The sequence below is a fragment of the Scomber scombrus genome, chromosome 8, assembly GCF_963691925.1.
Source record: "Scomber scombrus chromosome 8, fScoSco1.1, whole genome shotgun sequence".
Classification (NCBI taxonomy): Eukaryota; Metazoa; Chordata; class Actinopteri; order Scombriformes; family Scombridae; genus Scomber; species Scomber scombrus.
Genome location: NC_084977.1, coordinates 12232203 through 12249550, shown reverse-complemented (window position 1 = coordinate 12249550; position 17348 = coordinate 12232203). Strand labels below are relative to the sequence as shown.

The following is a 17348-nucleotide window of genomic DNA, read 5'->3' as shown; positions in this document are numbered from 1 at the left end:
CTCCAACATCTGTGCAAAAAATATAGACCTGGGCCTGGAAGACCTGAGAATCTGCTGCTGAGCGTCTTGAGTTTCACCTTCAGGAGGGGTCAAGGCCCTGCTCTCTCTGTCTGCATCGATTCATTTTTCAATTCATTAGTTTTCCGTATGATCAGGCTGAGCTGCGCTCTGAAATGGCTGGCCATCAGGGAATACCTTTGGCCAAGGAATGAAGGAGACTACGGGAGGAGGGGGGAGGTAGAGGCGGAGAATTGGAAAGCCTTGTTGTTTTTTTCATAGGCTGCGTTGTTTTCTTTATGACGGCCTTGTGTGTGCAGAATGGGGCTCGGATAATAAGGCTATGTGCTGTTCTGTCAGATTTATTGCCGTTCTTTTCCCCTTGTTGCTTCCGTGTGCCGGTGTAGAGGGGATGCGAAAGAGAGTAAAGAGGCAGACACAAAGAGGTGAGTTGGGAGAAAAAGCAGAGTCAGTGGCTACTTGGGTGAAGGAGGCCAGCGTTATGTCTGATACCGTCCAACAAAAACATCAAATCTTTGGTGTCTCTTTACTTTGTCTGGAACAAAGATGCCATAAAAATGATTTTCTTTTAAAAAAAAGACAGAATCAATGATTGTCCTTATGTGAGTAATGCAGAGTGGACCTGACTTCACTATTCACCTTTAGATTATGCTTGTTTCAGGTGAGAGCTTGAAATATTTTGACTGACAAAAAAGATGATTGCATGGCACAAAGGATTTTTGGGCAGAGGACACATTCAGACGGTCCAGGCTAGGGTTGTCATAGACAGGTTTCACCCATGCCTGTTGTTCCAACCTGGGTCCCCAGCCCTCTGAAGGGCCTCTCCTCCTCTCAGGCCTTGGAGAAGGTGGTGGCGGATGTGCCCGGCTGCCCGGGGCTGGTACCATGGTCATCATGCCAGCGGTCCACACAGCGGCGGCGCGCGTTCATGAAGAAGTTGCTGACGGTGCTGAGCTCCAGGCCGAGCTGCTGGGAGATGGTGATCTGCATTTCCTTGGATGGACGCTTGTTCTCTTTGAAGATGGCGATGAGTGTGCGGCGCTGCAAGTCAGTGAAGACCAGCCGCTGTTTCTTGGGGGCCGTGTTGCGGTCCTTGTGTTGCTCCTGTTCTTTGCGCTTGCAGGCTTGGTGTGGATGGCAGCGGTGGGAGGGATTGGGATGAGAGTGGGAGGCAAAGAGGGGAAAGAGAACACAAAGCAAGGTAAATATACAAAAGTGATTATTTTCATTACTAAATAACAAGGACAGGAGGTGGAGGGGAGTAAAGTAACTAAATGTATCATTAGCCAATACTTAAACACATAAAAACTAGTTTATACACCAGGAGAGATTATACAGCTCTATCTCTATTGCCATATTAAAGTTGATTTAAAGCTAATCCATGCCTCCTGCCCAGTGGGAATATTCCTTCCATCCTGCAGAGTGCAGACAGGGAGCCAGCCTGCGGTGAGAGAAAGATGGGGTGAGCGAGAAGGGGGGTGGGGGGGACTGGCTGTTGCCTGCTAGCTGGAGACACTGCTGTTTGATTCAATATTAATGCAGTTTGAGTCGCAATGGGGGACTGAGTGACTGTTGCACAAAAGTAAGCTGTGTGTGTGTGTGTGTGTGTGTGTGTGTGTGTGTGTGTGTGTGTGTGTGTGTGTGTGTGTGTGTGTGTGTGTGTGTGTGTGTGTGTGTGTGTGTGTGTGTGTGTGTGTGTGTGTGTGTGTGTGTGTGTGTGTGTGTGTAAATGAGAGATAGAGGAGGGGCAGATGCAAGGAAAGGAAAAGTTGGAGAGAGCGGGAAGAAAAAAGGTGGAGGAGTAAGACAAAGTGTGTGCATTTGTGTGTGTGTATAAGAACCAAAGAGAGGAGCCGAGAAGGGAGGGGTGGTGAGTGAAGGAGAAAGAGAAATATTGACCGACTTTGCTGTAGGAATTGGGGGGTTCTCTGTAGGGACTGAGGTCAGAATCCCCCCCAGCAGGTCTACAGTCTGCTACTTCAAACAGAGCCCACTGGAGCCCACTCTATTGAGCTCTGAGAGGGTATTTATAACCCACTCGAGAGGTGCTTGCACCGGCTGCTATGAGCCTCTTCCCATACACAGGGCAATTTTTTTCAAAAGAAAAAACACTGACTGTAGTCTTTTACGTTTGGGAGGAGGGGGGCAGAGGGGGTCGGCGGGGGTTTGTAGGTAGTGAACACAGAAATTAATAGTTAATAGAGTGTTGTATTGTGGGTAAGTGTGTTGTAACTCAAAGTATTTGCAGGAGACAGGTGAAAAGAAGCAGATGGGTGCAGGGGTAAAAGACAGAAACGGCACCCAGAGATGGTGCAGGAGTTACATGGAAGTTGTGTGGAAGGTTAAGGCACCACCTCTGCAGCCACTCGCTCCCCTGCTGGCTGAGGATCGAATCCTGCCAGAACGGACTGTGTGTCCCTCTCAGCCTCCCTACTGTCTCAATAAAACGAGAGCAAATTGGAGGGAGAAAGAGAGAGAAAGATGCCATCCCTGTGGGGTCTCCACCTGCTGCCGTTGGTATTGTCTGATACTTTCATACCCGCCTTCAATAATGTCTCACTCTCATGCTGTGTGTGTGCGTGTGTCTTGATGCATTTAAGCACAGATTTTTTTTTTACGTTCCTGCATGAGCTTGTGTTCTACTCGTGTGTGTGTGTGTGTGTGTGTGTGTGTGTGTGTGTGTGTGTGTGTGTGTGTGTGTGTGTGTGTGTGTTTGGGGAGGTTGTGATTATGCTGAAGTGGCTGGAGCCAAGCAGTGGCGCTGTGTGTCTAATTACAGTGGAACAGAGCCCATTGATCAGCCATTGCAGTCCAATCTGTTTACTACAGATGTCTAACCTGCACACAGGCCCATCCATCATATTCATATTTCACATCAACACTGCAGCTATATAGTGTGTGTATATATATCATACAAATGCACACATGCTAATATACCACATACAAATTTGTCCAAATGAATGCTTGTATGTACAATATGTATATCGGCATCATCGCCATATATAATGCTTTGATTTATTGTCGTAGTAAGGGTAGTCATGGTGATGAGAGGGAGGAGGAGGAAGATGATGGTGATGTCATGTAATGGTTTTGATTTCAGCTGAAATTATTCAGAGCGTCGTGGTGAGTTAAGTCGCAGCAGGACAGATGTTACAGGACATAAAGGACAGGCTATTAAAGCGATGAGAAGTCACAATAACATCCTGCATCTGTTGAATTAAATTCTTCCGAATACGATGTCATCAGAAAGACTTTAAAACCCTGAACACACGTGTCTTCTCGTGACACTAACCTACAACCACATACAACGCCAGATAATTGCAGGGACAAACACTGGCAGACCGGCTCATTATGGTGGATTTATTGGCAAATTGATTTATTTATTGTCATTCATCAATATGACAACATCTTTGAAAACCCCCATTGTAGTCCACTACCAAGAAATGTTTATAATTAGTTTTAAAAAATTCATTCAGTTTGCTCATTTCATACTTCTTATTTAAGCATTCATCAATTGTAACCGATAGATATCCAACCTTTAAGTAATACAAATCTGATATATGTGACTCTTTCAAACACTATCTGTTAAGATTTACTCAATTTTCTTTACAACATTAATATATGCATTGTCCTCGGATATATTGTGTGAATTATTCTGATAAAGCCAATTCTGACTAAATTATTACTGTTGTTGATGCTTTATTGTCATTGCTCTGTGATTAATGAACATGTGGTCAAATTATTCTCTTGAGTGGTGGAAAGCTACCTAAGCACCAAACTGTAGTTAGTTTTAAGACATGAGCCATAACAACACATACAATAAAGAAATCGTACGAAGATATCAAAGTATCTATATGAAAAGAGAAAAACATGCATCCAAGATTAAAAACAGCTGAACAAATAATAACATCAACTTGAGTCAAATGATGGGTTAAAAAATGTTCAGCCTCGATGGGGAAGAAGGAGCTTCTAAATCCCATCTTCACTAAAAAAAACGAGAATTTATCATCTACAAAACCATACTAAAATTTCAGTGTAGAAGGCCACAGAAGGGAAAGCTTATGTGAGCCTTCATGATTTTAGAAATGTGCAGGTTTATTCCACGTTTGTGTACTTGCACTGGATCAGCTCCACTGACTCCACTCTTTCCAGTAAAGGCATGCCATCCCCTCTGGCTTGTACTTGTGTGGAAGAGGATTCGTTTCCCAGCAGGACAGTGAGCCTAAACATACAGCGAAGCTCTACGCTATACCAGGCCTGTTTGAAGTCCAGGGAGGACCAGAAAAGAGTGCTGACATGCACAGCTTTCCCTCCACAATCACCAGACCTTGACTTCACTGAACAGCTTTCAACACAGGACAAAACTGAACGATGCCGTCTCTGAGACATCGCTGAAATAATGCAAATAATCAAATTTTACAAACATATAAGTGATTGACACATTTTCATTTAAATTATGTAACTGATGTGTGATATCTGAATCATATTTAAAGAATATAATTTATTTTAAAAGGCTGACTTATTTTATGGGAACTGATTAAATAATATTTTTTTTATATTTGACCCTGTAGGTTTTAAGATCAGGTTTCCTCTGTTGTTCTTGTCAGAGCAATACGATCAATATTATTATTGTATAGATTTATAACTATGTTTATATTTAACCCCAGACTTATTTTACATTTATTTTATGAAGCTTCCAGTCGACCTGAAGGCCTCACCTATACGTCCAGTTTGTCCTGACATGTGGCTGCACCCAGGTATGCATCTCTCTCTCAACGTCACAGCGGACACACACACACACACACACACACACACACACACACACACACACACACACACACACACACACACACACACAGCCCCCTTTATATAAAATGTATTTTTAAAAATTCCATAATTCAATCAACTTTTTTCTCTTTTTTCCTCTGGAAAGCAAAATGCATAAAATGATCTTCATAAACACATTTGAACTCAAGACTTACTTTTCATAAACAGTCTTTAAAAAGTGTAAAATCAACATGGATGTATTTAGTTACTATAAGATAATTCTTCCAAAATCTATTGATGGATTTGTTTCTATGTAGGTTCAAATGTTAGTTTGGGAAGCTCACTGAAGGGCACTTTTATTAATGACCGTTTTGGGGACTTTATTATCTTTAAAGCTCTAAAAATGTGACTCAGAAATCACCATAAATGCTGTGTTTGGGACGATAATCACATAAAGCGAGACAGAGCAGGAATCTTTCTGTTATATTTTCAGACAATCTCAGCTTTCTCTCTCTCTGCATCTTTTCCTCTCACCTCCTGCCTCCTCGTCTGCAGCCTGCTTTGTGCCACGTCGGTCGGCAGATGTCGCTCTCGACGTGGCCCGGCTGCACGGGGCGCCACAGCGCGCTGCCTTTGCTACAGGCGCTGGATTTAGTAATCAATATCGATCGATCGGTGAGGAAGGGGGCCCTGATTACTGAACCAAGCTCAGCGTAGAAAAGAAAAAAAAATCGATCATTGCAGCTTTTAGAGCTACAGTAGGCAACGAGCAGAGAGACGGACATAAACTCATGCACAAAGAGCGACCGGACAGGAGCAGAGATCTTTGGTGCTGAGTGTTTCCCGAGGTGTACACCCCGCTGCTACACGGCCAGAGAGAAATGTAATTTCTATAACTCGCAATATGGAGCTGCTGAACAGGAGCTGACCTACTTTAAATGGATCCCTCAGGCTCCTCACAAACATGGAGAGACTGATTAACAAGCCATGTTTATCTCACTGTTCATCCACTCTTATACATTGTTATTTGGTAGCCTGTGTTATTAGTCTAATATTATTGTGTTCCCCCCCCCCCATGAATACAGAGGAGAAGGTCAGTTAATACTCATGAATGTCAAATGAAGGGGCCTTTATTGTCAAGCAATCTTTGTTCATAAACTATCAATTTCTTTAAGGAGTGATTCTTCAACTTATCCTTTATGCCCTTTATGGACCCCCTCACCGTCCACCCTCCCACCCCCACTGATGACATTAATATTCTTTGCTTCACGACAAACCAAGCGAGGTTAAGAGAAGGGCCCTGGGTGTTCAATATCGATCGATAGATTCGTGAATAATTCGTGTGTGAAATTCAGTTCGTCCAATTAATTATGCCTCGGAGGGGGAGTGGGCCTAGAGAGAGGAGATTCATGAAGGGGTGGAGACGCCGAAAACACGATAGGAAGGAAGCAAGATGATCAAAATCAGAGAGCGAGCGAGAGAGAGAAAGAGAGAGAGGAAAATAACTAAATTACAGCGTCCTACGTGACGCTGGAGCTCACCTGTCCCACCTGTGTTTACTGTGCGTACTCGCAGCTGCCTTCAGCATCCGTCCCTGAAGATGAGAGTCCACCCTGAGCATTAATCACTTATTGATCATTGCTGCCCTTCCTGCTCATAATGAGAAAGTCAAACCGCCTTAATATTGTGCCTTTAGTGTTTTATGAAACCATGATTATGCATCAGAAATGACTCCGGCTCTTCCAAACTCTCCTCACGGGTTTCAAATTCAATCCTGATTCTGCCCCATTTCTGGTCGTGATCCCTGTAAAACAGACGGGGTCAACGTCTGCTGATTTAATTAATTTACCAATAAACATGTTTACCGGTTACGGTCCGGCGCCTTTATACACACACACACACACACACACACACACACACACACACACACACACACACACACACACACACACACACACACACACATTACAACCCGTTTATTGTTGGTAGGCAACCCTGTCCTCACTGCAAGGCCAGCTTGCTTGTAGTTGCACTCTTCTCCGTATATTGTAAGAAGCATGATTGGGCAATTTGATGTTTAGCCTTCAAATCCATTTATTAAGTAACGTCGCTGCTGTTTGGCACGCGCTGTTGCCCAAGATTGATGACAGCGCGCATGTCTGTACTGTGGCATTTATTCCATTCAAGGCTGCAGGGCAGTGCCAAGCTCTCACTTTCCTCGCCAGACCAGAACACTTCAGCTCAATACTCCTTAATGTAATGAGTGAGAATTGGTGTTAATATACTTATAAAGCGACACAATTTGCTTGTTTGCCTTCTCCCGCGACTCAGCTGCGAGGCATTTCTCCACCACTTCAATAAAACTCAACATGAACTCAGTTACACCCTCGCCCACATCCCACCTTATAGTCCTCTCAGGTTCAGATGCAACATTTGCTGTATCATCTATCACAAAGGCATGCAATACTTCTTTTTGCTTTTTTTCCACATCATATAAATAAACTATATCAGCCAGTTTTATCAGTCTGTGTCGGTTTGGTTTCAGGTGCGCACCTGAGAAATATAATCTTACTCACTGCTCTTTTTCCAAACCCTAATGTGTTATTAGCAGCACAGTGGCAAACCGTAAGAAATTGCATAGTGCCAAAAAAATTCAATAATCAACAACGACTGCTGCCTGCGATCATCACACTCCTGATGAGGTTTTAGATAATTAAAGGCACTCAGCCATTTAAGCGCATGATTGAGGGAACTACACGACTGGATTTTAACCCGTATTATTACTAATATTTTATTTTTTTTAAGCTAGTTTAATAGCAGCCTTGTCTGCATGTGCCATTTATTTGTATGAATGGGTGCTAGGTTGGAGTGATACTCTTAACTGCGATTATCATTGATTCCATTCATAATTGCTTTGACCAGTTATGCGTGATAGCGATAATGATTTCGGAGAGACACACAGGCCTGCACGCTTTCATTTCCCACCCGGTGAAGCCACAGACAACAGGTGTGTGTGTGTGTGTGTGTGTGTGTGTGTGTGTGTGTGTGTGTGTGTGTGTGTGTGTGTGTGTGTGTGTGTGTGTGTGTGTGTGTGTGTGTGTGTGTGTGTGTGTGTGTGTGTGTGTGTGTGTGTGTGTGTGTGTGTGTGTGTGTGTGTGTGTGTGTGTGTGTGTGTGTGTGTGTGTCCGCTGTGACGTTGTTTTTTTCTGTAATTCATGGATTTATTAGCAGGTTCTTCACTTTGAGACTTTTGGACAGAAATGATGAATCCGGATTGTAATGGCCAACGTGGCTGAAATCTTACAGGCCTATAAATATGTATATATTTTTAAATCTATACTCATAAACGTGAAACACAATTTAAATAATAAACTATTTCATTATTTTTAAAAATGTTCTTAAACGATGAATAGCTTAATGGGCATTTAAATTCAAAGCATGCATTTTCTGAAAAGAGTTCACACACTTTTCAAATCAATCACAAGCGCTCTCACGGCCTAAATGACTTGTTTTTCATATGATCACCAAAGTCTTGCGGGACTAGTTATTCAGAGGTCAGTTGGGTCACAATTGAGCCTTTCTATATTCGTATTTACACCACTAATGAGGAGATGTACATGTGAAGAAAAAGTTGCACCACTCTCCAGAAATGTGTTAATTTCCTTTAAATGTCAGCTGTCACATATTTCTGATATGTCGCAGGAGAAACAGCAGACACGACGATGACACTGTTCAGTCTCCACAGAGGCACACAGACAGGTTTTCAATACGCGGGAATTTGTTTCATGAGACGAGAGAGTCAACAGAAATACTATAACTCAATCCTATAACTGCAAGGTCCTAAATATATTTATCTAATCTGTTTTCCTCAATGCAAAAAAAAGAAAGAAGAAGAAACAACCCATGTTGCAATAAATGAAATAGTGTCTTTCTCTGCAAATTGCAAGGATCTGTCCGTTTTAAGATTCATTTTTTATTTGGTTTTATTGAGCTTTATTTTCTCTAGCTTGATTTATCAATTCTTCTGATGATATAAATGATTGGCTTATTTATTTATTGTATTTATTTATGTATTTGTTTATTTATTTCAAGACAGTCCCAAAGCATATCAATAATTAATAATGTGAGTATAATCACTAGTAGCAACAGCAATAATAATAATAATTTGTATTTTTTTGATGGTGTAAGACCCATGACTGCAATCTGCTATTCTATAATAAATAAATTAATTAATTGGGTTTTTAAAAAAGAAAAGAAAAATACACACAAACACATCTTGCAGTAAATACCTACATGACTGAATAAACAATAAGTCAGCTTTTTTTCCACATCGGCTCAGTAAAGCAACAAATTAAACATATGAATAATTTTAGAAAGACCCCGCAGCTTGTTCGTTATATTTAATAACATGTAATACAAAGGCTATACGGGCTGACATCGATTCATTCATCAATTGATTTCACAGTCGTTTTGTTCCTTTGTTGATCTGTGTGGGGTTGCCCAACCGGAGTTTCGGGTTGCAACTGTGGGTACGATAAGCTTGTGTGTGTGTGTGTGTGTGTGTGTGTGTGTGTGTGTGTGTGTGTGTGTGTGTGTGTGTGTGTGTGTGTGTGTGTGTGTGTGTGTGTGTGTGTGTGTTTGCGGTTTTGTTGTGATCGACCCTGCAGAACGACTTTAGAGCCCATCTGTAGGCTTTCCTTCGAGGTCCAGACACCATCTTTGAGGAGGAGAATTTAAATATTCCTGATTTAACTTGCAGTTTTATTTGTAGACGTCTCATTCAATGATAAAACGAGGCTACTGCACAGACTCAATTGCAAAAATGTCAATTTTAACAGAAAAAAAAATCTGTTAACGAGCGAAACAAATTTGCAAGAAATAATTTCATTTTATCTGTGGAAGACATTGCTTATTTTTCATTTGCAATAGCGTCTTACCTTCTTATTTTCTTCTCCAAAATGTTACCACTTCTTTTGTGAAAAGTTAAGTGTTAAAGTGGATCTGCGTGTGAAATGAGTGGAATAAACTGTCTCCACATGTGCGAATCTTTCTCTCGATTTAAGAGTAAGATTTCAACATCTGCGTGATTAAATGGCTCCTTGCTTTTTTAGAAACAGCACTCAATTGGATTCGCTTCTCATTAATTGCGTGGACAGTGTCCTTGCCTTGTGTTCTCAGCCTGCGTATTAAACAAGCCATTATCGGGCCTTTAATAACCGATGGCTTTTCAATGCGTCAGATAAGCAGTCAGTGTGTGCTGCTGCTGCTCCTGCACACAGATTCACACCCAGAGGTGGCTTTAATCACCCATCCACCCCAAAAAGCAGTCCGTTACTTATCCCCTCACTGTGTGGGAACAGGAACATCTGCTTCATTTTATGTGCGAAGGTCACACAGTTATCTGAGTGTTGACATCCAGCGTGAATACAATAATGAATCAGAGGGAAATAGGTGAGGTAAAATCCACCGCTTAACTGTCTGTTTTGACTTTTTGTAATTGTCAAATGATGACTGAAAAGGAGACTGTAATTCATTACAGGAAGCGGACCGGGTGTATGAGCGCAGACGTAGTTTTTTGGGGGGCATCCCGGCGTTACGTAACAGCGGGCTGCAGCTCTGTCGACACAACGACCCTGCTGATGAGCTCTGGTCAACATATTTTAATTGCACAACAGGCTGCTCTTTGGAACCGTCACCTGCTTTGAGTGTTATGTAAACCGATGCAGATTGTGGCAGGTCAAAAGCCATACACACACACACACACACACACACACACACACACACACACACACACACACACACACACACACACACACACACACACACACACACACACACACAGAGTGTTCATCCTACATTTTAAACCTTTGCGTGCATGGAGCCATTTGACTCCACAGCACAAAGACGGAACAATTGGATTTAATTATGATTATCTTAAGTTTTGGGGCCCTTTGTACTTTTCGGGGTGGAGAGAGGGGGGGGGGGGGCGCATTAACCCTTTGATGCTAGCCGCGTGCATTCAGTCGACTCTGCTAGCAATTTGATTTAAAGGTCATTCTCTCCTATCGATCCGGTTTTGCGAGGGGGCGACGGAGTAGCGTAGGAATTGATCATCTAAAATAGAAGAGACGGTATTCGAGACTGTACAGAGTCCAGACCTCTACTGCATTTATAATTGCAAAGCACGCCCCCCCCGTGTGAATTGTGTGTGTGTGTGTGTGTGTGCGCGTGCGTGCGTGTGTGTGTGTGTGTGTGTATCTAAAAGAGGAATGGGTGAAGATGTGAGAGACAGAGCATTCTCCTGCTTCCTGCTTCAGCCGCCGCTCTGCAGACGAATCTGACTTTTTTTTGCAGACGAAAATTACATTATTCTTGAATAATAAGGTCGATGCAGTCAGAGCCGTGTGTACAGGACGGAACAGTGTGGGTGGGATGTATAATGAGCGAGAAAGAGGTTAAACGATTGTGAACTTTAAGTTGTCTCACGCCGTTAACCCCCCTCTACGACAGAATTAAAGGAAGGACCACTAAAACCTCTCCGTTTTTAGAAAGTCAGCAACTGTTTGGGCAGCGATGTGTGCAACACGGCGGCGTGAGAGCATGCGTTTATTAGTCATTCTGTTGTGTGTTATGAAGGGTGAGCTGTTAATGGGAGAAATGGGGTTGCACGGTGGAGATGGAGGGGGTTGCATGGCTGCATGGCGCAGCTCCAGAGATGGAAAGGAGAGGTCGGGGAATGGAAATCGATACAGATTCAGGGCTCGCCAGATCGGCCTTAACAATGTGGCGCAGACACACTCAACATCCCGATCACATACACACAGGAGAGAAGAAACGGGGAGGGGACACGTATGCAGGCTGTAGCTGCTGCTATGATATTACCCCGTCTTATGCAGCCATGCAGCCTTAAATAAGAAGAAGAAGAAAAGAAGTCACTCAAAGTGACTCAAAAGTCCTCATTCCCATACATCCTCCATGATGCATCCAATTATGCATATTCATATCAGGCCTCAAAATGAAAATTTATGCTAATTTAAAGTTGGATTAATTGCACACACATCCAGTCTCTTCGTGACGGGTTACAGCTAATGATGCAAGGAGTGAGATGTCATTTCAGATGGTATGTGCTGAGCTGAACCCGGGATTTAAGCAAAATAGCCTGGAGGTATAACCTCGAGAAAATGACTGTTGCTCTCCCACCAGAGGATTTCAAAGGCGATGCTTGTACATGCGTGTCTCAGTACTTAGCTACAGCACACGTTGCTGTGCTTAACGAGGAACGAGCCTCTGAAACCGCAGCTGCACTGTTTACTCCCCTATCTTCCCCTCACACATCAATTATTAAAGTACCAATCGATCATTTGGCAAGGTAACATCAAGCCATCTCTTCATGAGAAAAAAAATCCTGTTTTAAATTATCCTGCATCAGTCACAACTTAATGCCCTATCCAATTAAACCCATTATCCTGGCTTACATGACCAAAAAGGAGCACCACTCCTGACTATTTTTTATTGCTTTTAGATATTTTTGTTGAACATCCCAAAATAAATCCCTGTTTGTATTCCTCAGCTCCCCCCACTTAAAAAAAAGAAAAAGCTGGAGATGTGATTTAAATGGAAACCCCCAGTTTGCTTCGTGTTGGACTGGAAAGTAGGAGAGAGTGTGATTGACGCGATTGTAGATTGTAATATTGATCGATGGGTGGAAGCTGTTGGATGAAATAATGGTGTTTAGGGTCTACAAGAATGCTATTAACTATGTATTGGTGAAACTCCAGTTCACCACCTTGAACTGTCCTCAACACACAGAGGAGACCGGCAGCTCTGTGTGGACGGACGGACAGTTCAGCACTCTGGACAGCGCCTGAAACAAGAACACTGACCTGCAGGGGAAAAGCATGTGCTGCCTCATTGTGAATGCCATAAAACGATATAAGCAGTCTGTGACCTTCTTAACAAAACACATGCACACGCACACACACGCTAAGATAAATTGTATTTGCACAAAAGCAATAATATATACCTACTATCTTCTGAAATATTCCAATTGTATCAATTTGTTGCAACCAAAGAAGATTAAAGTGGCTTAAACTGAATTTTTTTTTGAACAGTCTGAAAACACAATTAAGAGCATAACCTGCAAGAAAGGAAGCTGGTCAGTTCAATAAAAAAATATTTACTAAGAAAAAATGAGGATGGGTCCTGCAGAGGGGAAAGGGGACTGGGGGATGATATTGCTCCAGGATTAGGCCTGTGTAAACTGCGTGTAGTCCATTGAAACATGAAAGGAGGCCTCCCACCCTCATTCTCTACAATGTTTTTCCTCCATGTCCTGTGGGTCTTGACCTGCACACCCTGGCACGTGCCCCGGCCATTCAAATGCTAATGAACCAACTGCGCTTTTTTTGTGTGTGCGCGTGTGGAAAAGAGGGACTTTGGCATGCCATGGCACCTCATCACTGTCACAAGAAAGAATCAAGCATTTCTCTGCAAAGACCCGGATGACTGTATAACATAAACCCCAAAGGGCACATTGAGAGGGAGCGTTGACTATACACACAATATATGGAACACGATTACAGCAGAGAGAGAAAGAGGGGGAGAAAAAAAGGTGAGGTGTGCAACAGCTTTTTTTTTTTATAACAGCTGTCCTCTTTCTCCCCTTTTCCGGCTCCCGGCTCCCGCCTCCCCCTTCATGCTCCGGGGGAGAGACCAATGGGAGAGAGTGCTGAGGCGGGATAATTGATAGATGCACTGGCTATCCTTATCGATCAGGGCTGTATTGACCCGACCAAATACATTGAGATGGAGTGTGGAATTCAACACAGATGCAAAGACGAATTGTTTTCATCGTTAATGCGATCTTTAAATGCTTTCCAAACCTCAGTCTTTCTTACTCGTGTAGCTTTGCAATGAAGCTGCCTATTCATTTCTGCAAAAGTCTACTGATACATGTGTATTATGGTGAATGGAAATATATAGCTACAAAACACTGGATGGTAAAAGCTTTTTTATGTGGGCTGGGTGTTGTTGGTTTGCATATGAGGAGCACAATAGGTAGGAGAGCCTGTGGGTCTTTGCCCTCGTCGCATTAGGAGATGTTAAGCGTGAAGGACATTCCCCCATAAACTGGCCTATCTCTGCTCTGTTTTTCGTTTCAAGAGTGGATTGTTTTGTGTGTGTGTGTGTGTGTGTGTGTGTGTGTGCGTGTGCGTGCGCGTGTGCGTGTGCAGACAGTGGCATTTTCACATTAGCTAAGCAGGGCAGCTGCATTGATTTGTGTGACTGTGATGAATTTGGAATAGTAATTTGAATTTATTGATTGATGTGGCCGAGCGAGTATGGCCCAGCCTCACTTTCAGCATCCCCCTCCACGCCCCCACAGCCCTTTACACCCCCCCACCCCACCCCCCCACTACCAACCCACATGCGCACCGAGGATAATGGTGATTTTAAATGCAATAAGTAAAATGTTGCTCCGTGCATTTACATACAAGTCATTTGTCATTTAGACCAACTAGACCGCCCCCCCCCATCCAAAAGTCCTTTTGTGACACCAGGTCGCTCACAAAGCACAGCAACAGCAGGCTTAAAGTGCACATTGTGCATTAAACCAGCTGTTTCGTGAAATAAAAATATGTATTTTAAAAATAGGAGAGTAATAACATCTGTCGCCACAGAATGAAATTAAGATCAGATTTAATTCAATTCCACATCTCTATAGAGAATAAATATTCACACGCACACACCTTGCCTGCTCGGAGCTGTCCTGGGCCTGCCCACATTAAAATATGCAGGAGGTGTGCACTGCACAGGACTGTACCACTCCAACATGTCAATTGAATCGGTGGGTTTTATCCTGATGCGGGGTGTGGAAGATATAAAACCCCACAGCCCAATTAGCTTTAACAGCAGTGGCACTTAAAGAGACAATTGTGGAGTGTTTAAATCTTTATTTACCAGAACCCCACTAAATGCGCAAAGGAACAATTTACATGCCATTAAGTGCTTTTCAATAGGGCATTGACCGGAACTAAAATATGCCACTATATCTGCTTAATTGAACTGTTTGCTGAAATACGACACAGAAGAGCTGATTGACGTTTGGGAGCGCACGTCTAAACAGGGCCTTTACACAAACATCAATGAGAAGGGACCGCTCAGTCACATCTCTGTTTTAACCCCCTACTGTGACGTCCCTCGTTTTCATGTACGTTCTGTTAATCAGGTTTTTTAGTGTGAAAGGGTTTAAATGGGGGCGGGCATGTCGGAACAAATCACAGCTTGTGCGTAAAATACAAATAAAAACGATGGATGAAAGAGATGAACCACGCAGAAAGACAAAATGGAGAAAGAAGGGATTTGAATCAAACAATTTGTCTCCTACTGAACAGAAAGGATGTCCAGTCCTTTCTGTTTTGAGCCCATAATGTCACAAAGCCACAATAAATACCATCTCTCAGTCTCAGAAAGGAGAAACAGGCCCTTAACCAAGTTGGGAGATACCCAGAGTGCAGGAGACAACACAGGCCAGAGAAAAGACGCATCTGCTTGTGTCTCTGTCTTTCACATTCAAATCGATAATTTATCAGCGCGCTACTCTGAAAGGGGACGCCTGGACCTGAAATATTGATCCATAGGAGGTTACGCTCCCCCCGACTCTTTGGCCAGGCCTCAGACGATCCTTGTTTGCAACGACGCGATTATTTGACAAGGGAAGTGCCAAAGTGCCGCATAAAGTTTGTTTGATTCATGAGTCCAAAGTAAAAGCTGAGTGTTTGAGTTGCAGTGATTTCAAAGTGTAGATTTGCTTTTTCCTTTAAAGTAATAACCGCGAGATGTAATCAATTTTGCTCACATCCTGCTTTGATTTCCTTTGTTTGGTCTGTTTCTCTTTTGTGTTTGTGTGTGTGTTAAAGAGAGAGGGAGGGAGAGGGATGTGCGTGTCTATGTTTTGTGCCCGTGCGTAAAACTGCTACACGTCTGCGTAAAAACAAACACACCTGTCAGGCCGAGTTTGCACCAGGTCTACTTTTGAGGGGTGCCTCCTCTCTTTTGTTTAAAACCCCCCTAGTGTTACACAGCGTATGTTTACACTATCATGGATCGTGGCATCAATCAAAATATAGATTTCCCTCAACATTTAACACCCCAACTGTCATGATGAAGTTTTACTCGATACAATCGACTAATAACTTCTAGTAATGTCTGTTTGAGCAGCTATTGACAGTCTCGCCACATTGACTTCTAATTGATCCCTCCACATCACTCAGGTTGGGAGCTGTCTCCTCACTCACCTGCAAGCCTGAGCGCCGACATCCGCTGGAACTCGGGCTCCTGGAGCCACTTCCACATCCTCCTGAACGTCTCCCGGCCAGACTTGAGTTTACTCCACGGTTTAGGATTCCTCAGCAGGTCAGACAGAGTTCCCTGGGACCGGCACAAGATCCTCTGAGCAAAGATGGCCTGTGGGATGCTGTAGCGCTTGAGCTCTGCCGTTATTCGCTGTGCCACCTCCTTGGTGTTTATCTCCTCCACCTGTCCTGACCCAGCTCCCTGCCCGCCTCCCACCACAGTCTGCCTGTCCCGGTCTGATAGCATGGACCCGTTTGCCTGAGAGTGCGGATGGCTGTGATGGTGTATGCCGTTCAAGGATGTCATGAGCCCGGCCCCGTGACCCCCAAGACCCCTGGCAAGGTGCTCCTCGCCCCGGGACAGCATGGCCGCGTGGGAATCGAAGCCCCCCGAGGAGAGCATCTTGTCGTTGGAGAGGTGAGCTCCAGGACCGTAGGCGCTGAGAGTCTGCTGGGAGCTGTGCAAAGACCCAAGACCGTTGGATAGAGGGGACAGAGGCTGCCCCATGCCGGACATATCTTTGGGGTAGTGACCGTAGAGGTTACTCATGGAGGCGAGGCTTCGGTCATCCCTCATCAGGGTGAAGCTGCCGCTGACATTCCCGGCCGCAAGTCGCTGGTGAGCCGGATGATGGTGAGCATGTGGGTGTGGATGGTGAAATTTCTCCGAAACGGTGGATATGGGGGGCAGGTGCTGCAGCGGCGTCAGCGTTGTGTAGGTGCTGCTCAGGCTCATCCCGGAGTCGCACGACATGGTCATTGCCGGATGCAAGGGGCCAGACAAAGCGTGGTCTGTGCGGTAGTCCCCTGCTCCCTCCAGTATCGAGGCCATGCTGGACACCATGGCTGACCGTCCGTGCGACACCAAGTTCCGATGCGACGCCGATGACTGGCGCGCGTGCGGGGAGTTCATTAAGTCGCTCGTTTGATGGGAGTGAGATACACCGTGCAGATTTCCAATGTTTTCCATTGTAAGCTCCATCGTTGAAAAGGATCTTTATTTCCACCCCTCTCGCCACTCTCTCGCTCTCTCCCTCGCTTCTCTCCCCCTCTCTCTCTCCCTCTCTCACGGTCCCTCTATCTCGCACTCCTTTCCAATAAATTTTGAACGATTTCAAAGCCAAGCCATTGATTGTAGTTGCCTCTCTGTAGTCAATCCAGCATGGTTTTAAGAGATCGGGTCCCGGCCACCACACAACTGTGCCGCAA

At 44.1% G+C, this 17348-nt stretch overlaps 1 protein-coding gene across 1 annotated transcript; it reads right to left on the bottom strand.

Annotated features, from left to right (window-relative positions):
• Positions 1–849: 849 nt before the first annotated feature.
• On the bottom strand, positions 850–17121 carry onecut3a (one cut homeobox 3a). Its single transcript, XM_062424439.1, has 2 exons — positions 16083–17121; positions 850–1142 (listed from the first exon to the last, which is right to left on the bottom strand). The coding sequence occupies exons 1-2, from the start codon at positions 17119–17121 to the stop codon at positions 850–852; spliced, it is 1332 nt and encodes a 443-aa protein (XP_062280423.1).
• Between the last annotated feature and the right edge of the window lie 227 nt (positions 17122–17348).

Excerpts from the sequence above, each read along its gene's own strand:
- onecut3a (XM_062424439.1), bottom strand. The coding sequence starts at position 17,121 with ATGGAGCTTACAATGGAAAACATTGGAAATCTGCACGGTGTATCTCAC. Across the intron at positions 1,143-16,082 it reads GTCGGCGCTCAGGCTTGCAG|CCTGCAAGCGCAAAGAACAG; the intron begins GTGAGTGAGGAG and ends ATCCACACCAAG.